The sequence below is a fragment of the Macaca mulatta genome, chromosome 7 (genome assembly GCF_049350105.2).
Source record: "Macaca mulatta isolate MMU2019108-1 chromosome 7, T2T-MMU8v2.0, whole genome shotgun sequence".
Taxonomy (NCBI): domain Eukaryota; kingdom Metazoa; phylum Chordata; class Mammalia; order Primates; family Cercopithecidae; genus Macaca; species Macaca mulatta.
Genome location: NC_133412.1, coordinates 83,000,945 through 83,027,208, shown reverse-complemented (window position 1 = coordinate 83,027,208; position 26,264 = coordinate 83,000,945). Strand labels below are relative to the sequence as shown.

The 26,264-nt window shown below is 36.8% G+C and overlaps 2 protein-coding genes across 10 annotated transcripts in view; both read right to left on the bottom strand.

Annotated features, from left to right (window-relative positions):
- The window catches only part of CHD2 (chromodomain helicase DNA binding protein 2), a 130,003-nt gene extending 121,848 nt beyond the window's left edge, over window positions 1–8,155 (bottom strand). For 3 of the 7 annotated variants that reach the window (XM_015143064.3, XM_015143067.3, XM_015143069.3), the window contains exon 1: window positions 3,503–5,347. In XM_015143064.3, the coding sequence (XP_014998550.1) occupies window positions 3,503–3,603 (101 nt within the window). In that variant the 5' untranslated portion in view covers window positions 3,604–5,347. Of the gene's footprint in view, window positions 1–3,502; window positions 5,348–7,179; window positions 7,313–7,654 lie in introns of those variants that run through there. The other 4 variants (XM_028851326.2, XM_077940421.1, XM_028851327.2 and 1 more) reach the window with 2 other exon arrangements.
- Window positions 8,156–10,380: 2,225 nt separating this feature from the next.
- Window positions 10,381–25,530, bottom strand: LOC144330127 (uncharacterized). 3 transcript variants are annotated; one of them, XM_077940424.1, is made up of 6 exons: window positions 24,933–25,530; window positions 24,341–24,534; window positions 22,547–22,613; window positions 21,888–21,973; window positions 16,413–16,482; window positions 10,381–10,745 (listed from the first exon to the last, which is right to left on the bottom strand). In XM_077940424.1, exons 1-2 carry the CDS (start codon window positions 25,513–25,515, stop codon window positions 24,446–24,448), a joined length of 672 nt encoding a protein of 223 aa, XP_077796550.1. In that variant the 5' UTR covers window positions 25,516–25,530; the 3' UTR covers window positions 10,381–10,745; window positions 16,413–16,482; window positions 21,888–21,973; window positions 22,547–22,613; window positions 24,341–24,445. The 3 variants fall into 3 exon arrangements, with proteins under 3 accessions (XP_077796550.1, XP_077796551.1, XP_077796549.1); XM_077940425.1 differs by lacking the exon at window positions 24,341–24,534 and having other exon boundaries at window positions 24,576–25,530; XM_077940423.1 differs by lacking the exon at window positions 24,341–24,534.
- Window positions 25,531–26,264: the final 734 nt, after the last annotated feature.

Here is a 26,264-nt window from a genome sequence, read left to right as displayed (position 1 = left end):
ATGGAGAGCTTTTAAAAATTAACTAGATCCTAGGGACAGGGCTGGACACTGGTATTTTTAGTTCTCCATTGTCTGAAATGGGAACAAAAAGTAGAACCCAACTGACCCATAACCCAAAAAGGACAAGAAATAGAGGAAGTAGAAGAAACCCAAAACACACAAATCTTAAGACTACAGTTTAAGTAGACTTGCATGTTTGGCATTATGCTAAGACTATATGCTATAATATATAGTCCTATGGTTTAGACTGAATACTGAAAGCAAGCTACAGCCAATTAGACATTGCTTGTAAATACTACTGCTGTTACATTTATATCCATGGAGCAATGCACCATAGTATTCAGTATTCATTCTGTAACAGCTTGAGAGGGGAAATGAGACAGAGGATAAACCAGGGCAATAATTACCATCTTGGGGGGGGGGGTAGTTATCTACTCAGACTAACTGGCAAAAGCAGGGCTGTGATTCACACAAGAAGCTGTTGTAGTCCAGGAAAAGTCATATGCTCTCCCAAAAGGCTGGCTCTTCTCAAAAAAAAAAAAAATAATTCTAAGAGAGGATGAACTGTAAAACACACCCAAGCTGACTAAATGGGGACTTGCCTCCTAAAATCATTCTCACAAATCTCTCCTGGTAGGCCAAGACAACCAGCGAGTTCCTCAGGGCCAACCTAGCTCTTGAAGAGGAACTTAGGACATGCAGGAAGGAGGGGTGCAAGAAAGTAAGATGAAATAGTAAGAATAAATAACGTTACTAAAACCTTACATTGATTGAGCAATTTTAATGTGATGGGCTCTTTGCTAAGCATTTTATGGGCATTATATTATTTAATCTTCATGACCCAATGAAGATTATCTACATTTTTAAAATGAGAAAATTACAAGTCCAATCATAAGTGCTTCTTCACTGCCCTAAACTGGGAACAAAAATTTTCAGGACTAAAGTAAAAGTTGAACTCGTACCTAGCTCTTGCCAGTCACGGAGGTAACAGTTAAGCATATACAAGTGACAAAATGACTCATCAGAATTAAATTCAAAGTAAAATCCGGACTATCCCTACAATGCTGCCTTAACCAGGATGCTTGTGTAACATTCTCTCCTTCAAGATCAGTGATCACATTGTCCCCAAACTACAGGGACTCAGTAATGAGAATTGAAATGCTTTTCAGTATGATATCCAGTCCAGAACATCTTGAAATACCAAAAAACGAGACCCATAATCAAACACGTTAACAATAAAATGCTAAATTATGTAGCATGAATGGCTATCACATATCTATGTCCTCCATCATTTATTTCAAAAAGAAAAGCCTTGTCCCTCACTTCATAATCAAGGCTCAAATATATTCAGTATATAGGAGCTTTTTTTAGAAAGGTCTCTTCCCACAGACTTGCTTTATCACTTAAAGATTCCACTGATTGCAGAAAAGGGTAATAAGACAAATATAAGTAATGCATTCCAGCATTGTGCTTAATTACTGATTACAAAATAAAAATACAATCCAGCCTGGACAACTGAGTCAAGTTTTGTTACTCAGGCTTCACACTGAAAACCCTAAAGTTCCAAACAAGTTGTGACTGGCAACTTTGCAAAGGTATACATTTGAACTCAATGCTTAGTCAAGCTCGAGTGCAGGAGGGACTTACTCAGCTGTGACACACCCAGTGTAACCAAGCCAACAGTTACTTTCACCTGTATACAAAATACTCTTAGAGAAATTTTTCTTTTTTTTTTTAGTTTATTTGTTCAAGTGACACCCCTTCAAGAAAACCAAGTTCTTCAAGGAAGCCAAGTTATAAGGTTACCAGAAAGAAGCTAAAAACTAAAGGATCTTCAAAAAAAAAAAAAAAGATGACTCACAGCAAGAAAATATTTAATGGCTGACACACAGCAGTCACTCAATTTTTATGCCAGAAACAAACTTAGTCTATAAAATTTTATGGGAGAAATACCATGTGGTCTCAGGAGGTCTCTCACAACTGTCAATTGTTTTATTTGGGGGTAGGGGAGAGTAAACTAACGATAAAATCTGTGAGTTTCAGTTAAAATTCAAATAAACTTCCAGATTCACTCGTCAAGCAATAACTTGCTACAACTGTCACAACCAAAAGTCCTTATCGAAAATATTTGCCCACCTTCCTCTGCTGACTTAATCTTTCTTTACAAATATACTAACTCCCTAACGGCCAAATATTAGTTGGAATGTACATATTTTAAACAGCAAGAGAGAGAGAGAGAGATCAACATTCTTTTCTTGCTACTTGATGCCATTCTCCAAATCAAAGGAAAAAAAATAGAGGGCTCAACAAACATACCTAAGAATACTGGTTATTTAAAAAAAAGTTAATTGGCTCCAAGATTATGAACAGTTAATAGGTAAATTGTTATATCACGGTATGCATTTTAACTCATAATGGTATTTAGGCTAAAATATCTTAAATAACAGAATAGTTCATATCCTCTTAAAAAATAAGTAACTGCAATGTTGACTACTGACCCCAGTTTTAGGAACTGAAGGGCATTGAGCAAATATTAAAATTAGAATTCAGTCTAATTAGAACTAATTACACAACTAATTAGAATTCAGTCTCTACACAGAAAGAGAGATGAGATGATTACCTTTGTTCTCGTGGCAAGTATACTTTTAAGTTGGAAGCTACAGTAAAATGCTCAAGTTCTACAAGTACTTAATTCTCTAAAGATGTTTAGTATTTTATACGCAACATACATTTGAGCATATAATTTTAAAATTAGTTACAAATTATTTGATGAACACTTCTCTGTAACAGAAAACGCAATTTCTGCTAGTTTTCATGAACCACCCAAATAATTCCCAAAGAATCTAGATTATGAGAACCTACAAAACTCACTATCATAGTGAATTTTAACTTTCAGACTGTATTCAGAAACTTGACATACGCCCAAGCAAGTATCACCTGCATTGAAGAGGTCAACATCTCCTTTGAAGTAATATACTTTACTCAATTAATATAATAACTGAACTATGGCTAACTACAGTACAGCCTACTCCTTTCAACTGCTAAAAATCTCTAGTATGGGAGGAAAAAAACTTCGTCTACAGTAGATAAATCCACTGAATTTCTTGCTGGCTTGAATTCAATATGTGTAATCAGACATCGTTGCTAAACGATAAAGTTTTAACCAGAAATCCTTGCAAAGGTTTCCAAACAAGGCAAACCAGTGAGCCTAAACCGGAACGGTTTACGGGGACTCAGAATTCCCGAAATAGAGACCTAGGGAAGATAATTCTCAAGATTTGGCCAAGTGACCCCATTATGAGCCAAGCTGTCAGTTCACCCTGCATTAGCAAGGGCTATTAACACTTAAAAGAGTAGTTTTCTGACATTTACTTACATAGTAATGGTTGCCTAACACTATATTCTGCCACTTTTTAATGTTATTAAACATGTAACATTTTCTATTTTCTACTAAAATATCCCACTGTGAATCTTAAATATATAGTATTTAACACATACTGACCTGAGTTTTTCTCCATCAAATACCAACTGAGAAAATCTACGGTACCAAGTAAAAATGCACGGGGACAAGTTCAAATAATTTTCCCTTTGTTTATGAGCCATGTGTTAAACAGCTGTTAACACCCGTCAAGAGGTTTTCACTAAACGTATCCGCCTCTGACACTCAAACGTTTTGGTCAATGGTAACAAAATTAAACCCACTCAGCTCTTCACACTGCACGGGGGCGGGGAGGGAGGGACGCTAAGGTATGAAAAGGGAAAATGAAAATTGTAAAACTGGGCAAATTTTCTATTTTAAGATTTCCAAATAGTGCCTGTACTTTTTCTCCAAAAGCAGCAGCTTCTAAGACGATAAACCATTCCCGGAAATGGGCAAAAGAACACACGCTACAGGGCGCGCACCGCTACAGATATGGGCGGACACGACTGCCGGGAGCAAACGCATCCAGGAAAGTAGCCGCCCACCGGAAAGTCCCAACTAGAGTTCCCTTCCTTTTCCCCTCGGCGTGCGGCTCCCTGGGTAGGAGGAGGAGAAAGCGCCAGACATGCGCACGCAGCCAGACGTCACTGCGTTCTCTCCCCGCCCCCGCGGGGAGCCGTCTGACGTCACGGGGCGGGGGCTGCGGAAGGCGCCGCCGTTGACCCTGCTGTTACCAGGCGCGCGCACAGCCAATCAGCACCCCGCGCCGGCACCGGCCGGCCTTTGAACTCGGCACGGCAACTTCCTGCTGTTTGGCGAGTACACAGTGCAATGCAGTATGTCTGTCAGCGCTGCGGCACAAAGGAACAGCCATTTTGTGACTGAGCTGGACTTGCACCAAGATGCCAGGGGCTCAAAGAGCTGCTCCGTGCCCTAACTATCGAGCTGCCTTTTATTTCGGCACCAGAGCTCCCCAGAAGAGCAGAGAGGGGGAAGGAAATAGGTTTTGGTATTTCCGATTTCAGTTAGATTCAGTCTTCTCCAAAATCCCGTTTTTTAATGTATTATCAGCGTCATAAAATGGCTGCCAGTTAAACTGCCTGTTCTAGTACACAAGTAACTGCATTATGCCATGTCTAATCATCCCCAGCCTTTTAGAATAACTGCTAAAGTGCCAATGAAAATTGTAGGATTTACCCGCACCTCAGGTTATAAAAATCTGGCTCAAAGGCAGACGATTTGGAGATAAATTTAATAAACTCGTTCAATTCTTGAAGATAAATTGCGAACGTGGTGCCCTAAGAGAACACACTGAACTCTTTGTGTGCACACAGTCCTTTTCATTCTTTGATGTTACTTAAGTTACCCACAAGCTGCATATTATTCAGATAAAAAGTATGGCATACTTCTTGTATGTCCATCACTAAAACTTTGTTTTAAATACTTAGAAATTTTACAAATATCAAATGTTTTTAAAATAGCATTTTTAAAGTTAATTTTTAATCTTCAAAAATCGTGTTAAGTATTAGACTTTAGCATTAACTTCAAATTCAAATACAAACTTACGTAACCACTATTAACTACTGCACTATTTCCAAAAACAGGATATTACCAGATTTACCTAAACTTGCACTCATTCCTTCCAGATCCTAAAGTAATTCTCAGACCAAAGTTTACTTGACCTGCAAACTCATTTCTTCTTCTGTGGCTCAGGCTGCAAAGGTGATTTTCGTATTCCCTAAACACTATACTTTGGGCAATCAAAAGTCTGATGGCAGAAGGAACCAAGTACTAATTACAGGGACAGTTCAGCTCACTAGAAGTAACATTAATCTATCACATTAAAACACTAGTAACATTCTTCAGCTGCACAATTTTAAAAGGAAGTGATGTCATAATCATGTACATGTATTAAGGTATGAAATTTAGGGTAACTCATTTAAAAGTAACTACCTTCTTTTCAAAGAGTGTCTTAAATATTTTTGGAAATCCATCAGGCATATGATTCAAAGTACACTTGACAAATGATTTCAAAAGTAGTCAGTACATGCTTCATGTTCAGCTGTAACCTCCACTACCAGGAGGCAAATGCCTGACAACTTCAAGGTAGTTTTCCAGGTGAGAGTAAAAATACTGAAAGAATACCAACACTGCTCAGTTTTTTAAAATTAGAAAGCACAGTCTGATCAATGATGTTAACCACAAACCTTGCATAAGAAAGCCAAAACCCATGTGAGACCTATGCAAATGATACACTCAAGGGAGCAACAATTTTAGTGCTGAATCTTTAATAACTTGCCAGATATATCTGGAGGTTTTCATTTCTTCAAATTGTCATTACTTTCCAGAAAAAAACAGTTTAGGATGAGTAAAAAACTTTTCTGTCCTCAATTTAATCTAATAATTTACATGGGCAATTCAATTAAGACAGCACTACAAACTGGGTGACAACTCAATTTGCAAAAAAATTTGGTAACTTATTTTCTAAAGCAAGGCTCAATATGCTTTTAGTCAAATAAAATAAATAGAATTCAGCAGATTAGTAATATGTCATGTTCAAAACTTTCAAATTCACTAGCCTAACAGAAGTGTATTATTTATAAAAATGAGAAAAGTAAAAAGAAAATTGGGAAGGAAAATCACATAATGAATCACATCCTTGTTAAACTACATGATTTAAAATTTATAATATGAAAATGCATTAAGAACACAAAAAAATGCATTCTATGTACTTTTTAAAATTAATATACAGAGGTCATACAACAAAAACATTAGAGGCTTTATTACTTCATCACTAATAAGGTACTCCAAGGAATGTGAAACAAATCATGATTTGCACAAACAGTACATTTGTAAGCTTCAGAAGATAAAGCATTCCAGACGACTCTGTCAAAATACATCAGTAAATTTAAAGCAGCTACATCTAAAATGTGAGGATAAAATACATCTACCAACAAGAAATCAATGTCTTAAGCATACAAATGCAAACCTTAAAATAATTTAAATGTAAAATATACAACTGTAAATATGATCACAATAACAAACACAAAATAGCAGTATATTAAGAGTATTCCAGGATTTCTGTTATTACAGATTTGATTTCATAAATGCAGGAACTCTAACCATCAAGTAAAGGTTTTGATAAATCATATCAAAATTTCCTAAAATGTCAAGTATATCAAAAGAAATATAAAGTCACATAAAAATATAAACTGAGAGGCATCAGTCAAAGGGTCCTTTAAGTGATTTTGTTTTTAAATGTACATTTTTTCATTCATATAACTTTCTGAAATGTCTATTTACTATAATTTACTACTACAAGGCTTCTCTATGGCCCTCAGTTACAAGTTTAGATATCCTGGATTCTTCAAAGAAAAAATTTGCCTTGTATGTAAAATGGTGCAATGCAGCAATGGCTAAACCGACAAGGTCATTTTTCTGCAGTACAAAAACCTAAAAACTGAAATTTACTGACAGAAAAACTGTACATTACAGGAAAGGCCCCTTTGAATAAAGGTACCTTACCTTTTGACTGCTGTAAGAGGCCTTAAGTCACAACTCAACTTTCATAAATTGCTACCAAAAAATTAGGGTGTGGCATATTAGCAATCTCAAGGTCATGCTTTAAAAAACGAATCCAAATTAGAAAAACACAATAAAACAGACAGCAATCCATGTCTGTCAAGGTAAACAATTGTAAGCTGAGGTTTCTCCCCCAAAAAAAAAAGACAAAAAGGAAGAAAGTTGATAGCTCATACCTCGATGCATTGCTGTGTAGCGAACTGTCCTCCTCTTGGCTTTTGTCCTTATTTCTCATCATCTTTTAATTCTTAAATATTAAGGGGGAGGGGGAATCTGTGTTTGCTTTGAAGTCCTGTGCCCAGGTATTTACTGTCAAAAGTTGAAAGAAAGGTAAGGTCCCGGCTTCTATCGATGCTTTTTATTATCAGGAACAAAGTCCTGACGATGTTAACGATATTGTTATAATACAACAACGGTAAGCACCAAAAAACTAAATATTTCTATTTTTTCCTTAAAAGAAAAAACAACAGGATAAACCGAACAGTGGAAGCATCACTATCAATAAGGAAACTTTCTCAAAGTAGCACACTCGATACAAATAACAATCTCTGTATCTTATTGCGTCATCCAAGAATTTCTCGTATTTACAGAAAACAAGGCAAACTTTAACAAATAAATCTTTAAAATTATCACCAATGATCGTGAACTTACCTGATCCATGTAGTATGTCCAAAGCAAGAGTCCTATCTACTAGTAGAAAAATATCAGATCCCAGATAATTAAAAATAAAGGCAAAATCCTCCGTTAAAAAACGAAAAATAAATAAAATAACCCTCAAATATGTTAACTGGTCAAAAAAATAAAGCAATAATTAATACTAAAACAGGTCCGAAAGAAAAAAAACCTCATTAGGAGAGCGCACAAAAATGGAGGTGCGCCATGGCTTCTAAGCTGGAAAAAACAACGACCTGGGCTCTCAGTACGGCTGCTTCTTTCCAACAAGGCACGAAAAGAAAGCTCCTAAAAGCTGCTTTTCTCCCAAAAAAAGGTTCGAATCGACCCCAGTAAGTCACTAGGAAAGGCAGGGGGCTACGGGGGCCCCCTGAGGCTGCCCGAAAGTTAGGGAAAGTTGCGTAAAGTGAGGCAAAGGCAGGGAGCAGAGCGCGCTCTCTCTAAGGCACAGCCGCCATCTAGAGCCTCCTTCCCAGCTCTGAGAGCTCTGCCTTTGATTGACACTCTCTACATTTACCCCACAACTCAGGTGATGTACCATAGACCCACCCCTTCATCTCCACCAAAAAAAAAAAAAAGAGAGAGAGAGAGAGAGATCCTCCATCCCAGGGAGCCTAAGGACCCCCACCCCCACACCTCCCTGCCCCTCCAGACCACCCCAACAGGGGGAGGGGGGAGGGCTTCTTAACCCCCTCTGGCTCAAGCACCCTTTTTAAGCCAGAGAGAAATGTAATTTGTTCCTTTTGTCTAAAGATCTGCTAAATATTTCAGTCCTTGAGCTAAAATAACTTCCTCCCTGGACAGGAAGTGGTGTTTTATCAAGCCATTTTGAAAAAGGGATAATTCTTAGAGAATCTAAAGCTCAGCTTAAGTACTAATCTTTGTAAAAATTAATCCCCCAATGGGTAAAATGATTGCTAAATAAAAGTAAAACCTTAATTTCATAAACTAAATTCAAGTTTTTCCTTCTTTATGATGCCTAAAAATAATCTAAAGACAAAATTTAAGGGGGAATTTTCCATCTCAACTGGAAGAAAGGGGTAATTTTTACAACTCAAGAGCGCCTCCCTAGTGTTCAGTTGCATTGGAGCAAAAGTTAATGCAACCAATTTTTACTCAAAAATATCCATTTTTCTTTGTTCTTTCACAAAATTCTTTAACCCATTATATAACCTTGAAAATATTACACTCCTCCTCCCAAAGAAACTTCTCATAATCACAATATATTTACTTCCCACACTGATTCAGGCAAAACAAGTATCTTTAAATTCAAGAGTATGGGCCAACCATGATCACCTTTAAATCAGTAACCCAAGAAACTCCACCTCCAAATCCAACAGAAAACACATACTCCAACACTTCCCTTGTATTTCAAATCAAATAAGTATACACAACCATTTCAACAATGTTATTAACAATAGGACATACCTGATTGCAAATTATCAAAGTTAATGTCACAAAGCAAATTCTCCTAATTATCAAGACCATGAGATCCACAGAAACAAATTACTAATTCCAAAAACAATATTCTCACCAAGCACTCCATTCAGACAAGCATATTCATACACCCAAAAAAATCCAATCAGCTTTCCTTTCTGCCAGAACCATGTCCCTCCCTCACTGAAGAAATCCATTTTAGATTTACACCAAACAAAAGCGACAATGTCCAATCTAGGTAAAATCCATAATCCAAACTGTTTCAATTCCATACTCTCTACACAAAGATAAATTTTATACCAAGATCAAAATCCAAAATTCTGTTTTTGAATGTAACAAAGACCAACCACCTCACATCAGTCAATAACAAATGGTGCACGTGTATTGACCATGGATGTGTATGCTGCAGTATTTGACATTAATCACAAACAATATGATTAACACAAAACAATTTAACCTGAACTATTTCTTCGTCTCATGTAAAATGGGAAAACAGAATCAACAACTCATTTTGTCTATCAAAATAACGCCTACCACCTTTGTAACAGTTACCAAAACTGGTATCAGTTGATTAGTAATAAATGAAAACCTGGCATTTAAAAATCAAACGTTAAGTAATCTATGGCAGGGTGCAGTTCATTTCATCTAAATTCCCAATTGTACAAAATAAAGACAATACAAGATATTAATCTTACTTCAAAGTTATATAAAATGGATTACACACATAATTATGAATGTAAAAAATTGTGAATACTCCAAGGACCCTAACCCATAAATCCAACACTTCTTATAGTAAGACAATAGGAGACATCAGTTTAAATATTCAGATGAATATTCTATAGCAAGATGTATTTATAGTATTAAAAAGCTTAAGAAACCATTTCAATCAACACAAAATAATTCAGAAGTATATGTGTATCCTCATTCTGAATTTTGGAGCAACAAGCAGTTTGTTTCAAGTTCATTAAAATCTTGTGGCAGATTAAAATCAGATTCTATTATTACCCATTGAGTTGTTTTGAAAGGTGTTTCATGAAAGCACAAACAAAACAGTATTTAAACCAAATGACCATCTAAGAGCACAACTTTGTGAAAAATGATAAATCTTCATAAACCAAGTAAAATTTTTTGATTACACCATTTCCAATTTACCAGCTTTATTCAGTACACTTTACCACTTGGCAACTATAAAGGTCAAAGTATTACTAAAATAAAAGTAAACATTTAATGAAACTTCCACTTAAAAAAAAAAAGCCCAAACTGAGAAATTTTAAAGTGTTATAAATTTTATTAAAGTTAACATTCCAAGAGGTCATACTCATACAAATCAAACTACAAAAAATTCCAGGCATAAAAACTATTATCTGTGTTAGTGTGCCATCCTCCTTCTCCAAATGTCAAAATGTCCACAAAAAAAAGTCTTTAGAAAGTCAAATCCACTGTCCATTTGTGTTGGATAAGAAACCTATGTCTTCATTCACTGCATGGAATCCATGTTAAAAGAACCCTGTCTTGGTTGTGTATTATCACAGGACTCTTGTATTAATCCATTTTTCTCAATTCCCCATAGTAGACTGCCATCTTGATTTCTCAGTGGTAGGGTCCATTTGAAACTCTTCAAGCTGACTGGGTGCTTGATGAAAAAATTAAAAGAAAAAAATGCTGTTGGAATCTTAATCTTTTAAACAGAAAACAGCCACCCACCTTGAAGATATCCTACCATACACAAAACTTTAATTTTGTAACAGCTTTCAACTATGAAACTGTATATTAAAGTTGTATGCAAAACACACACACAATTCCTCCATAAGACTGCACACCAAAGTAACAAAGTCTTTGTACTACCACAGATACATTAGTATCTATAAAAAGGTCCCAGTGAAGAGTCAGATTTTTAATATTTAACACTAACATCATTATACTGTGTACATAAAAAGTAAAAACAAAAATTAAAATTCAAAATTCCTGGAAAGCTAAATTACAGAAACACTGTGGATTCTAAATCTCAATGCAGAAAACTTTCCAAGCTTCTTCAAAGAAAACTAATTATAGAAAAGAATCTTAAGGGATTTTAAAAACACACACACACACACACACACATAAAGCAGTCGATCATAGCATAGTTTTTCAATCCAACAGATGTTGATTTTGTTTAGATAATGAAATGGCCACTATAGGTGACACCATCTTTAACTACATATCTGAGAATACAGAAAAGATGTAGCCACCAAAAAAAAAAAAAAAAAAATCAAAAATGCAAAATATCTGCCTGGCTTGATAGATCTGCCATAAAATGCTATCAGTTTTCAAATTATATGCAACTAAAATAATACTCTCTCATTACCAAAATACCAAATGTCTCACAGAAAAATAAATCCATTACTTAAATAATTTGAACTGAAGGGAGAAGTGAGAAGTCAGATGATTTTACCATTAAATAAATGATTCAGATTCATCATGACCAAATATAATTTGAAAAAACAAGATTTAAACCCTGGCCTTCTCTATAAATTTTCCAGCTCTCCAACTGAATTTGTGGAGATACAGTCAATGGTGACTGAATTTGAGGTAAATTTAAGGGCATTTTAGCCCATTAGGTAATTTCCTTGTCTCCTTGGCAATAATTAGGATATACTGTTTACTACACACAATAAAAAAAATCTACCTATTTAACTATTTGGTTAACCGAGATATGCTACCCATATTAAAAAAAAACATTGATTAAAGGGAGTGTCACAGCATCAGTAATAAATATCAAAAGCAAGATATTTCTCCTTAATTGATCTTGCTCATTTCTCCCCAGCTTTAAAAAGAAAACTAAATTACTCAATTCATTCCTGATCTCAGTAAAATATCTTCCATCTGACTTGTTCATTGCTTAAAATTAAGGGACATGTACTTCTATAGAGAAGTATAAAAGTAAAAACATCATTCTCTGTCAAACAGTTAATTACAACCCAATTTCTTTTCAATCTCTATTGTTACAAGGTTCAAGCTCTAAATGAAGTTGGTGATGTAAATACTATTATGATGAACCGATGACACTGAGAATGCATTAATATCAAATTAGTCATATTTCAATATCTGTAGATGCAATTTATTCATCTTGGTACCTTAATTAAAAAACTCAAGTTTTATGTTTTTCTGACACAAGACAGATAAAATTTATCCAGATTTCCTTCTAAATCCATTATTTTTTTAAAAAAATCAAAAGAAAATCTAATGACATTATTAGTATTTCAAAATTAATAAAATACATTGGTTTATGTGACAACAGCAGAGATTAGAAAATAGCATATTTATCATGCTCTCACAGTCATATATTTAAAGACAGTAAAAAAAAAAAAAAAAAGTTAAGAAAAGAATGCCTCAAGAGAAAACTCTGACAACTTTAAGGACATGAAAAAAGCTATGATCAATCTGCACTCCTGCAAAGCCAATCCAAAGCCAAAAGTGAGAATTTTGTTAATAAGGAAAAGTGTTCACTCAAGCATCAGAGATTTAGGAGTAATCCATTTATTTTCATAGAATTCAAATTCTTATAAAAACTTTATTTGCAAATAAGCAAAGTTATGCTAAAAAATACAAAAAAGAAATCAGGCTTAGTTCTGTGAGCCTGGAAATTCTCTCAGAAACAAAATCCACAGTTCTTCATCTGTAAAATAAAAATAGTACCTACCTCTTGTAGCTGTAGAAAGAATACTTATATAGGACTTATATTACCTGACATATAGAAAGATCTCAGTAAATGTTAGCTATCATTCTGATATACCACAATAACCGAAGTATTTTGAGACCTACAAACTGACCTTACTGAATCAAAGTTCATTTATGTATCATCAGTAAGAGTATCTCTGAAGAACATACAGGATCATGGGGTCAGCAGTCTTGCATTAAAATCAAAATTCTACAGAAAACTGGGTAGGGTTTAGATATCAAAGCCCTCTACGCATTCCTTTCCAGTAACTTGTGAATTACTGCAGACATGGAAGAGATGTTTTGATCTACAACTCCATCAAACAAACCTAGATCTTTTCTATATTTCACATATAACCTTCAAGCTTATAATATAAATGATTAAAAAATTTTCCCCTTTGATATTAGTTTATACTTCCTTTTTAAAATAATGTGCATGTTCTAAGAGTACCATTCCCACAGCAAAAGTAAAAACTTAAATGGCAACAAAGCTTCAGTGAGTGAGTACTACCCCTTAAAATTCCCACATATCATACATCCAGAAGAACATAAAGTAGAACATGGAGGTCTTCTCTTCATTGTATTTTTAATTATTTTTTAAGATGGAGGTCTCACTACGTTGCCCAGGCTGGTTTCAAACTCCTGGGTGGAAGAGATATTCCCACCTCAGCTTTCTCAATAGCTGAGAACACAAGTATATGCCTCTGCACCCAACTAAGGCTTTTTTTTTTATTTTTTTTGAGATGGAGTCCCTCTGTTCCTCAGGCTGGAGTGCGGTGGCGCCGTCTCGGTTCACCGCAACCTGCACCTCCTGGGTTCAACCGATTCTCCTGCCTTGGCCTCCCGCGTAGCTGGGACTACAGGCACACACCACCATGCCTATCTAATTTTTGTAATTTTAGTGGAGACGGGGTTTCACTATGTGGGCCAGGCTGGTCTCGAACTCCTGACCTTGTGATGCGCCTGCCTCAGCCTCCCTAAAGTGCTGGGATAACAGGCCTGAGCCACCACACGCCTGGCCTGGTATTCTTTTTAAATTCTACTTTAGTAAATTTGTTCCAAAAACACTGGGACATGATAAAATACATTGCTGGTGGATACACAGGTAGTGATTCACCATCTGGATTGGGTTTAGGAGGGCTCCCCTAAAATAAACCATCTCCTTTCCTCTACTTCTCAGCAAATTTTCCCATTTTTAATAGCAAAGAAAAATGGGGTGGGGGGACAGAGAGTAGTATAAAGAAAAAGAAATTAGTGACTCCTAATTGTCTTAATGGATGACTATCATAAAGCTACTATTATTAATGTAACAAATTATTTTAAAACCTAAACACTTATTTCAAAGCCAATGATGGGACAAACAGGTGTAAAATTACCTAGAGCAAAAATTCATCCTTCTCCTCATGTAACTAACACTCTTGCTGCTTATGATGATTTCAATCTTCTTCGTCTGTCTTTAAATGTGAAAATATTTATGTAAGAAAGCCCTGAGAGGCTAGGCACAGTGGCTCACACCTGTAATCCAATCACTTAGGGAGGCCGAGCAGAGGCCGGGAGTTCGGAGTCAGAGGTCGGGAGTTCGAACACCTGAGGTCAGGAGTTCGAGGTCAGCCTGGCCAACATGGTGAAACTTCATCTCTACAAAAAATACAAAAATTAGCTGGGCGTGGTGGCAAACGCCTATAATCCCAGCTACTCGGGAGGCTGAGGCAGGAGAATCAATTGAACCTGGGAGGTTTGGGGTTGCAGTGAGCTGAGATGGCGCCACTACACTCCAGCCTGTGCAACAAGAGTGAAACTCCCTCTTGGGACAAAAAAAAAGAAAGCCCTGAGCAGTAAATTAACATATGTTGTCTTATTACCAAGATAACCTTGAATCTTCAGTAGAATATATATTAACAAGTCTGGGTCTTATCGGCATAAAAACTAACTATAAAATGAATGTCAATTATGACAACTAAGAAAAGGAGTCATCTTATTTAAGGTTTACAATCAAATCAAATATTCCATACTGTTCTCATTGGTTTAAAACTTGACTATATATGCAAACTAAGAGATGGAGAATTGCAGAGAAAAAATGAAGTCTTGTCACTTTTAATTTTTACTTAGTCAAAATTTTGCCTTTCAGGCATGCCTAAAATTTAATATTTATTAATTCATTAAAACTTGTTTTAATCGTGAATGTCTGTTTTTAAATTAAACCCAAACACTAGCTGAGAAACAATGTTTAACAGAAGCTGTATTGATACACTAAGTATTTATTGAGCATCCACTATTTGCCAGGCAACTGATCTCTTTAAAATGACCACAGCCAATAATTGTACTATATTAGAAAAGTTTTCATCTCTTTCATCATCTCGTATCAAAAAACAAATCCCCCTCCAAAAATATTGTTGCAGGCCCTAGTAGCCATTTACACAATGCAAGCTAAAGTAGCCATAGGCAAAAATTATCATCTAAAATTTAGATTCCCAAATGTGATTTTAAAAAAAGTATTTTTATGAAGTAGCTAATATATAATTACCAAAAAGGTTGTCAATAATAAATCATGTTGGCCAGGCATGGTGGCTCACACCTATAATCCTAGCACTTTGGGAGGCTGAGGTGGGCGGATCACCTGAGGTCAGGAGTTCAAGACCAGCCTGGCCAACATGGTGAAACCACACCTCTACTAAAAATACAAAAATTAGCTGGGCATGGTGGTGTGTGACTGTAATCCCAGCTACACTGGAGGCTGAAGCAGAAGAATGGCTTCAGGCCTGGAGGCGGAGGTTGTGCTGAGCCAAGATCACGCCACTGCACTCTAGCCTGGGTGACAGTGGGACTCTGTCTCAAAAAATATAGTAATAATAAATAATGTTGAGAATTCACCAAAATTCATTTATACAACCTTCCCATCAACTCTTTCCAACTATTTTTCAGGCTGTCAGAAAAACTATTCCAGAGGTAGTAACCATATGTCTTCTAACATCAAAGCATAACTTCAGGGACAATCAGGCTAAAGAACTTTTTGTTGGGCTTTCAAGTTTAACTTCCAAATTAATTAATTAGAAGTAATTATAATATTGGAAATCATTAAAGATTATGTTCTATTACCAAAAGAGAACCCAAGGGCTTCTGAGTTCTATACAGGTTAAGGCAACGCTTAACAAAAGGAATAGCTGTAGGACCTAGGATAAACTTTCCCTATAGATGAAACAGGAAATACTTTAGGCTTTGTGGCCATTCAATACAACTCCTCTGCTTGCTGCTGCTATACTGAGAAAGCAGCTGCAAACAATAACTAAATGAAAGAGTATAGCTGTGTTGCAATAAAACTTTATTTACAAAAACACAGAGGAACCATTTATCAACATCCACGTTCATAATAGTGTTAGAGGTATGTTCAAATGTGGGTTGTTTGCATTTTAACTCGCCTAGGTGAAGAAAGCAGAAAATAATAGATTGGAGTAAATTAATAAGCAGAATCTCCATGCTGATTTTCTTGTACTGTGTTGTTTCACTAAATCCCTCTATTTACAATTCTGACTCAAATTTTCAAAATTTCCAAAGTAGTATTTAAACTTTTTAAACAGGTTAAACATGTAAATTGAGTAATACTTACTAAATGCTTCCACCAATGTCTACTTCATTGTATGGGGCCTTTAGAGGATTCACTTTGAGGTTCATTATTTCTGCAGAGGACAAAAAGAATTTAATTTTATACATAAAAAACGAAAACAGATTATTAAGCACCATGATTTATACCCAAAATGTCAACATCTTGCAAGGATCATCTGCCAACAGACCAAAAGATGTATGCATTTATTAACAATATAGTCCAAGCAGAAAACATACAAGCTCTTGAGTATCACAAATTTGGCTGTACAAGAGTCTCCTCTGTAGAATGTTACTACAAAATCACAAGCATAAGTTTCAGCCCCTAAGAACTCCAAAAACGTAGGTAAATATTTGGGCTCCCCAGGTGGATCTGACAGTTGGGAACTAGTTATTTAACAGAGTCAACATCACTCCTACAGTACAGAATTGTTTCACTTTCTAGTCTTACATCTATTTACTTTCAATTCTTCTACAGGAAAGCTTACACTGCCCACCTGTAAGGCCACTTTCTCATTCCTTAGTATTACCATATTATTTCACATTTTTATGTCTTTAATCAACACTAAGACAAAATGATAGGAAACCATAGGCATCATTTTAAACTAATTGTACCAATCTACTCAACTAAACCAACACTAATCATTCCTAAAATACATGCTTGATAATAAGAATTTATCCAGCCAGGCCCGCTGGCTTACGCCTGTAATCCCAGCACTTTGGGAGGTGGAGGCAGGCAGATCACTTGAGGTCAGGTGTTTGAGACCAGCCTGGCCAACATGGTCAAACTCCGTCTCTACTAAAAATACAAAAATTAGCCGGAAATCACTTGAACCCGGGAGGCAGAAGTTGCAGTGAGCTGAGATCGCATCACTGCACTCCAGCCTGAGCAACAGAGCGAGACTCCGTCTCAAAAAATAAAGAAAATGTATCCATACTTCCCACTAGTCAGACTTAAATACCTCATAACTAAACATGGAAAACAGCGTTTCCCATATCTCAAGTAACTTATATACTTTTCTCATCACTCCTGTTCCCAAGTATGATTACAATAATCATCCCACCCCCAAAAAGAAAACTTATTTAAAAGTTCAGTTTGAAAATGGGCTGGGTACAGTGGCTCACACCTGTAATTCCAGTACTTTTGGGAGTCCAAGCTGGGTGGATCACCTGAAGTCAGGAGTTCAAGACCAGCCTGGCTAACAATGGTGAAACCCCAGTTCTACTAAAAATACAAAACTTAGCCGGATGTGGTGGTGCACGCCTGTAATTCCAGCTACTCAGGAGGCTGAGATAGGATAATCACTTGAAAACGGGAGGCAGAGGCTGCTGTGAGCTGAGATCACACCACTGCACTCCAGCAGCCTGGGCAACAGAGCAAGACTCCATCTCCAAAAACAAAAAGAAAAACAAAATGTAGCAATTTAAGGTTTTTAGAAGGAAATAAAGATTAGAATTTACTTTACGCTACCCAAATGCTTTTTTAGGACTAATTTTCAAATTTATAGAGCAAGTCCCTGTTTATCTTCCCAAATCTAAATTCCTTTAGTCATTCAGACAGATCATAATCAAGAAATATAGCAAAGATCTGCTTCAAAATTTCTCTAAGAGTAGGTGCTAAATTATCTTCCCAAGAAATTGACAAATGAAGCAATTTAAAAGGAACACAACATATTTCTAATCTTCCAAATTTAATCTGATCTTATAAGTAACAGAAGGTTTTGTGAAGAAAGACAAATCGTAAACCAAGTAAACCCTTAAAAGAAGTGTAGAATTGACTTAAGGAATCTTGGTAAAAGAAATGTCTAAGGGAAATCCCTCACACTGCTCTGATGAGCTTATAAATAAGTTATCTACCAGTAGATAGGGTTCTCACACTACCAAAGACAGAAAACATATCTCACTTTGCATCTTCACAAAAATTACTGACACTAACGTAATCTACCATAGCATCTCCTTCCCCATGCATCACTCACAAAAATTACTAACAACCAAAATTGACAAAGTCTAAAATCACTTTGCCATCCTTGGAAAGAGGGGAGAAGGGAGCAAAATTCAGCTTAGGCAGACTATCAAAGTTGATGATTTTGCTCATATTCCCACCTATCTTATTTCGTAATATCGTAGTTTCAGATTTAATAACTTACAGGTATAATATACATATTTTGGTTGTTCTTTTAAACGGTAAGGACGGCTTTAGTCAACTGTCTTATTATTAGTCATTTATGCTTTTCTTAGAAAACTTGGTTTTTAAAACAATATTTTTACTTTTTTTTTTTTTTGAGACGGAGTCTCACTCTGTCGCCCAGGCTGGAGTGCAGTAGTAGTGTGGATCTCAGCTCACTGCAACCTCTGCCTCCCAGGTTCAGGCGATTCTCTTGCCTCAGCCTCCCAAGTAGCTGGGACTACAGGCGCGTGCCACCACGCCCAGCTAAATTTTTTTTTTTTTTTTTTTTTTTTTTGTATTTTTAGTAGAGATCGGGATTTCACTATGTTGGCCAGGCTGGTCTCGAATTCCTGACCTCAGGTGATCCGCCTGCCTCGGCCTCCCAGAGTGCTAAGATTACAAGCGTAAGCCACCACGCCTGGCCAATTTTTAACTTAAAAATAAAACCTGAGAGCACCATTAACTATAAAGTCATTAATATGTCTAAGAAAATTCACAAACCTCAAAGTTAAAATATAGCTTTATAATCTAAATTAAAATGACTATGATTACTACGTAGTACACGCTAAAGATATAATTGTTTGGGAAATAATTTCAAATACATAGCTTCGTTTCAAAAGGCAGAAGAATGTTTTCTAAAACACAGATATGTCAAGCAACATACAAGGTATATATCAAAACTTTTATCGTATTGTTATAGAAAACATGCTACTTGAATGTTACATAAATCATCAAGTCATATATTTATAACCTAAGGATCAGAATATCCTTCAATTTAAATTGTAAAGGTTAATTACATTAAAAAAATAGCCAATTTGAAAATCAAAGTACACTGAAGCATTCAATCTGGAAGGAGGTAGCTGGTAAAATGAAGATATTTATCTTTGATGTAGAAAAATTTTGTAATGGAAATTAAATAGATTGTATCAGGCATGAACACTATAAATCCTCTTATTTATAACATGATCATGGCCAGGTGAAAAATATTAAAACCACTTAACTTTATATTAGATACATTTACTACATCATTAGAAAAATTTTTTTAAATGCTTTTATTGAAGCATTCTAAACAGTGTTTAAAGACAGTATTAATTCCTTAATCGCTTCTCTGAAATCAATTTACAAAGTTTGTATAAGAGAATTAGGCATGCTTAACAATTTTTTTTAATCCCACAATTTGATAGCTAATAGGGATCTTAAAAGCTTGGAACTCTAAAGTCTTCATACAAATTATGAGATGAAGGTACAAAAGGAACAAAATGTCAAGACTGCAAGGCTTATTTACATTAGAAGGTAGGTCTCCTGATTGCTGAAACGTGTTAGATTTTCCACTCTATCACCACTTCTGATTAACAAAAGATAAAGAGATGTCCTCAACTATCTTTCTCCCCCTTATGCCACTCCACAATCAAATCTCAGTGGATAAAAAGTAAAATTAGTTGTCCATAGTACAAATTTTTAAATAATCAAAAAATGACGAATAATAGTAAATAAAACTTAGAAGAAAATTTACATTTGAAATTACCTATTTTATATAATCTATAAATGTCATGTCATGTCATGAAAGCCTTGTGATTACACAGCATGTCTCCTTTCGTTTCTATAGAATGTCAGGTAATTTTTTAAACAGTTTTTATCAGAACTAATGCAATCCAATTCAATCACAAAGTTGATCAGATTTTTATGATTCAAGAATTATCCCAAAATGCTAGAGTAGAAACAAATATGTAAATACCACTCTGGTTCTTAAGCAGAAAACAGTGGTAAATAAATAATAATCCACCTTCCTTACAAAATACAGTACTTTAATATCACATCTACAGGATCCACTATATTTATCTAATATTATCTATCTATAATAATCTACATTTACATTTGACCTCATGTGCCAATCAATTATGTTCATTATACAAGACCGTCTCAAGCAGTAAATATCAAAACACTGAATATAAGCACTAACAAAGATCTAAGTACATGTGGATCTTTGATTCAACATTTCTAGCCCTTTCTAGCTGTTTTTTTATTAATCAAATTACACCTTCCATAGGCCATTATAAATGTATTGCCTGTTTATACTTAAACAAAGATTATGCTTCACATAAGAGACTCATTTCTTAATTTCCATAACAGTGCCCAATGACAGGAATGCCAATTTAATATTACATCAATTGCACGGAGGAAACCCTAATCTTGGCATTTGTGTTAAAGTTTTGAAGTGAAGGATGTTTCAACTGTTCTTGTAAATGTTGTATCTTTAAAACACTACAGTTAAAAGTCAAACATTTAGTTTTCTCTTGCACACTGTAACACACCCAAATTTGATTGAACTGCAAAAAAGGACTCAAAAGTTAAGCTGAAGCAAAGGCAATAAAAATATTCCTCTTATCACCTATTTCAATCAATAGAATAAGGCAATATCAAGCATTGAAAGACTGTATTTTATTTTCCACATAAATTTTGAAGAAAAGTAAACTTGCCCTTATTTTAATTGATCATTTGGCAATTCTTAAAATTTCCCAAGATACCCATTATTACACCGCGTATTTCCTCTAGTCAATCACTAATAACAGCTTGACATTAATTTTCAGATTCAACGTTAACTTCTAAAAAAGGCGTATTTCCTTAAAAATATCCGTGGACATTTTTTTAAATTCACATATCTAGCTTTAAGATTTCAAAATGTGATATACACGGTATGTTAGAGGCCCAATACCTATTGCATGTGAAAATTATTTCTACCTTTTATGCTTTAAAAGCAATTACTAAGCAATTAAATTAGAGGACTCTCTATATGTATTAACTCTAATTTCCTAGAAAACACCACATTTTTGGACCTGTCTGAAAACTCATGAAAACAAGTAAAATGAGTATTTTAAATCTATTAAATGACTAAGATATGAAACTATTTAGTTTTTGAAATGTAGTTAAGAATCTTACGATCAGCAAATGCAAAATTCCAGACCATTCCTAAAATGTGATCTGTACAATCAAAAAAAAAAAATGGCTGAAGATTGTATATACCAGATTTGTAAAAACATAATCTTGATGACTCTACTGCAGATTTAACCACAATCCTAAAGCACCATTTTATTAAGCAGTACTAAATGTCTTCCTGCTCCAATATAAATTACATGCATCGACTGTCTTAATAGTAACAGAAGTGTTTCAATGTCAGGCAAAAGAATTTGATGGTTTTCCCATCCTTTCAGTGATAAACAGTCTACAGTTTGTTTCATTAACAAACTTTAGTGATATTTTTCACTTAAATGTTGGTAACTATTCAACTGCAGATGTTGCGTAAAAACATTTACTTACTTGCTATATAAAATACTGACTTTCCCAAAGATTTCTTTTGTCCTCAAGGATAAAACTCCAACGTCTCAGTCTTCAAAATGGCATACCTTTTGGTGAAAACAAAGATTCTAAACTTACTTATGAAGCAAACAATAGCAAGTAAAACTAAGTGTTTTTAAACTTCTTAATTACAAAAAAGAAACTTAAAATCTATGCTCAAAACCTGATTTTTTAAACATTCTTCCCTAAAATCTGTTAGTACGAACAGCAAACTAGTTCAAATTCTCCAATAAGCTTATTTCTTTAAATACTTAAAAGATTAAAATTGTTTGCACAGTATATAGAGTTCAACAGAAAAAAAGCTATCTTTGGTTCATGGTTTTCCTCCAAATCTAATCAGTCTTCTCTTGTTCCCAAAATTAAACAAGGTTTAAAGGACCTTCAGTATTTTAAACTATTCAAAGGGTACGTTAAGTTACAATGGCTATGCATATATGCTTTTAATCTTTCCTGCAGTGAAAAGGCTTAAAGGCTTTGTCAAATTATTTCAGATAGTTTACTCATATTCATAATCACAACTTTTTTAAATGATACCATTCACTGATTAATTGAAATGTAAATTATTAAAGAATAAAAAACTTAAGCTAATTTTTGTCAAAACAATAAAAACCCAGTCTTACCTCAAATAAAAGAACTCTATTTGTTCAGAACCATCAGCAACCAAATTTATTTTAATCTCTAAGTCACCTTTAAAAAAAAGAAGAAAGATGGTATTAATGTTTTGAATTTTAAACATTTCTTGGCCAACGATTCAGTGTGATGAAACAAGAAAATATTCCACAGACAAAAATCGATGGGTAAATTGAAGAGACGCCTCATCGACACACAACCTGTACATTTATGGTTGCAGTTATTTATCTTAGTATCTATCAGTCTTTGTTTTCCTCATCTTTTGGCTGTATTGACCAATACTAAAGATTAACACATTGAATTAAACAGAAATACAGAAAATTCAAATTTTTGGACTGATTTAAGATTACGAACCTTTTTTTTTTTTTTTTTTACTTTCCCTCTTTTTATGACAGGCAATAAACAAACAAAGAAAAAGTTTACCATTCTTCAAGACAAATCATCTTAGTATCTCCCTTACCATCCAGAAATCTCTTTTACAATTATGAGCAATTAGAAATTAGCTCCTCTAAGAGAAATTAGTGAAGTTAAAATGGCCACTGGTTACTTTAAATTTTAAATCACAAGTTACTTGATCTCACCAAGTGGGATATTAGCTTTGTCTTTAAAGCTATTCTAAAACTTACAGTATCTAGACCTTTACTTAATTTCAAACCAGGGTCTTGAACATTTTCATTTCAGTCTTTCTCCTCCCCCATTTATCACGTAAAAAGATCTTTCAGGTTAAACTGCTAGCAATTATTTTGCATTTCACAATTCAAAGAGGATTCTAAAGAACTAGATTCAGAATATCCATTTAAAACCACTTTCAGTGCCCAAAAATTTCGGAAACATTGATTTGAAAAACCAAAATTAGTACTTAAAACAGATTCTATAAAATCAAGATATGCGCAACTGATGTAACATGTACCATTATAAGAAGGCTACTCAAAAAACAAAACAATTTTACTGGAAAAATGCCCTTAGAAATATGGTCGAATAAACCAGTATCTGATTTCAGATGTACTATGTAAGTCTGCCCAACACTATTTTTACGTAGTTCTGCACCTTTACAACACAAGAGCTCCGCAGAATGAAGACAAATATATTCTAAAATACACAAAGGTTTGTGCGCTTCTGGTTTGTTCTTCAAACCACTACTTAAAAATTACCCTTCAAACATCTTTTTAAGATTAGAGACTATACACAGAACTCTACTAAATTTTATGAAACCTGTACTTTTAAAATACTGTTCCGTTTTAAGCATATCTAGATTTTTATACATGCAACAAATGCAACAAATATGGCTCCTCTTCATCGCCCATTACCGAGAGCAGTCCTACTTTATTCATATTTACATTACGAGAAAGTAACTTCAGGAAGAGATTTGGTGTCAGAATGTTCTTTTGTGAAAGTTTTTCGATCATGGCTTGTGATAATATACATTCTCAAAAAAATTAAATTACGAACTTTTGACTAGGAATTGACCCAAGTACGTTCTAACATTCAGGTGTGAGAAGTTACAGATAACGGCGCCTTGTGACCTTTTCAAAAAGTACCAAACAGTGTATTTAATAATATTTAAATATCAGGAGATCAAATGATCTTGGCGTAATTACTCGGTAAAATAAACATTAACCAAACGTCATCAGCTAGCACCGTAATTATCAAATCTATTTCCATTAAACAGCTTTGACGACACAGTAAACTTGTCTTCGTAATTCTGAAATACCAGCAGCACTCCTCCAACTTGCATTTTTCAAAGACAACCTTAACGTCATAAAGGTTTAATAAGCAGCAAGTACCTTCGCATGTATCACTGCAGCCGTTTCAAAATCGGCTTTGAAAGAGTTAAAAGCCAACACCCAATAGGAGGGAAAAAAACAAGTTTTATTTTTGTTGAAACGTAGTCAGGGTTCCATTGTTCTTTTAAATTCGATCATGAAGATGAGTTCCCACCTCACCGGAAAGAGGTTAAAAAGCTCCTCCGTTGGAGAACCTGAAAGGGATTTTTTTACCCTAAATATCAAAATAACTCACCAGGACAGAAAGGGGCTCTCCACGCCCGATCCCCTTCGGGCTCTCGCCGGCAGTCACCCGCCGCCCCTTTCCTGGCGGATCCAGTCCCGGCGACGAGGCCGCCCCCCGCCCACCTGCCGCCCGCGGGGTCTGCAGCGGGGCCCCGCGTGCCCCCTACCCCGGGACCCCACGACTCGGGCCCAGGGCACCGAGGCGCATCCCACCGGGGAGAGCCGGCCCGCGACCACAGAGGGGCCGTGCGAGAAGAGCCAAGCGGCGAGGCCTGGCCCGCCGCCCCCTCCTGCTCGCGCGCTCAAGGACATTTTGCTTTTCCTCCCAAGGACAAAGGACAATAAAAGGAGCCGGGGAGCCACTCACCGGGTCCGAGCGCGGCAGCCGGCACCTCCTGGTCGCCCAAGTCCGAGTCCCGGGCCGGACCGCCCGCCCGAGCCTCCCGCCCGCGCCGGGTCCAGCCGCCGGGGCCCGGGGAAGCCTCCGAGGCGGCAACCGCAGCGGCGCTTTCGGCGTCGTGGGCCCGGCCGCCCTGGGAGCCTCTGCCGCGGGCTCTGACGCCGACGCGCGCGGCCCGCCTCGCCTCAGCCGCGGCCGCCCCACTCCCACGGGCCTGCGGGCCGTCCGGGCGTAGCTCCCCGCCGGCTGGTGGGCCCCGCGGCCGCGGCGGAACGCCTGACAGCTCGGGGTGCTGCTGCCTCTCCGGCCATCTTGTGCCGTGTGTGTGGTGTCTCTCTCCCGTCTCCTCTCTAGGCTTTACTCCCTCCTCCTCCTCCCCCCGCCCCACACACCACACAACATGGCCTCTTCGCTGCGGCGGCAGCGGCTGCGGCGGCGGCAGGAGCTCCGCCGCGCTCCAGCCCGCTCCCCTCCCCCACCGTCCCCGCCTCCCGCCCGCAGCTCCGGGACCCAGCGCGCACGCGCGCCGCCGCCCGCCCGCCGCAGCCATTGGCTCCAGGAGCTTCCTGCATCCCCTATCGGGAGCGGCCTCACGCACGCTAGTTGGCGTCTTCCTCCCGCCCAACAACAACTACTTCCATCCTATTGGGTAATTTCAACCCCACCCCTTCCGCCTCCTTCGTGCGGATAGGCTGGCCTTAGTGCCATTCACTACCCGTAGGCGTTTCTGGTTTTCCTGAGAAGCTCCGGCCCAGGATTGGCTGGTGATGGAACCTTTGGGGTTGGAGCTGAGCTGTTGCTTTTCTCCCCGCAGTGCGGACCCCTCCAGGCTAGCTGTAGGGTACTTGGTATGGTCTAGGCCAGTCTAGAATCGTTAGTGCAGGGTCGCACAAAATGTGGCTTCGCATCTAGAAAAAGCTCTGGCTTCGGTGTTTCTAAGTTCAGATTTTGTCTTTAAAAAAAGGAAAGAAAAAAATGACAGGATGATGAGCAAACAACATGCAGGCCCACAGCCCTTGGGCAAGCAGCCATATCCTCAAAATATTTGTTCTAAGCACCCAGGCCTCCCATGAAGGTCACACAGTCAGGACCAATGGTTTTACCACCAGCACATTCCCTAGCCCCAGTATCCGAATTGAGTTGCGATTTATTTTGAGGATTTGTAGACTGCGTGTTGCCCATTTACCTGAGACCCTAAAAGAATGTCTAGTGTCTTGTGAGCTGTCGCCATGGAAATCAAAAAATAAAAATTAAATTAAAAAGAATGTCCAGTGTCCTGAGGCCTTAGCGAATGAATCT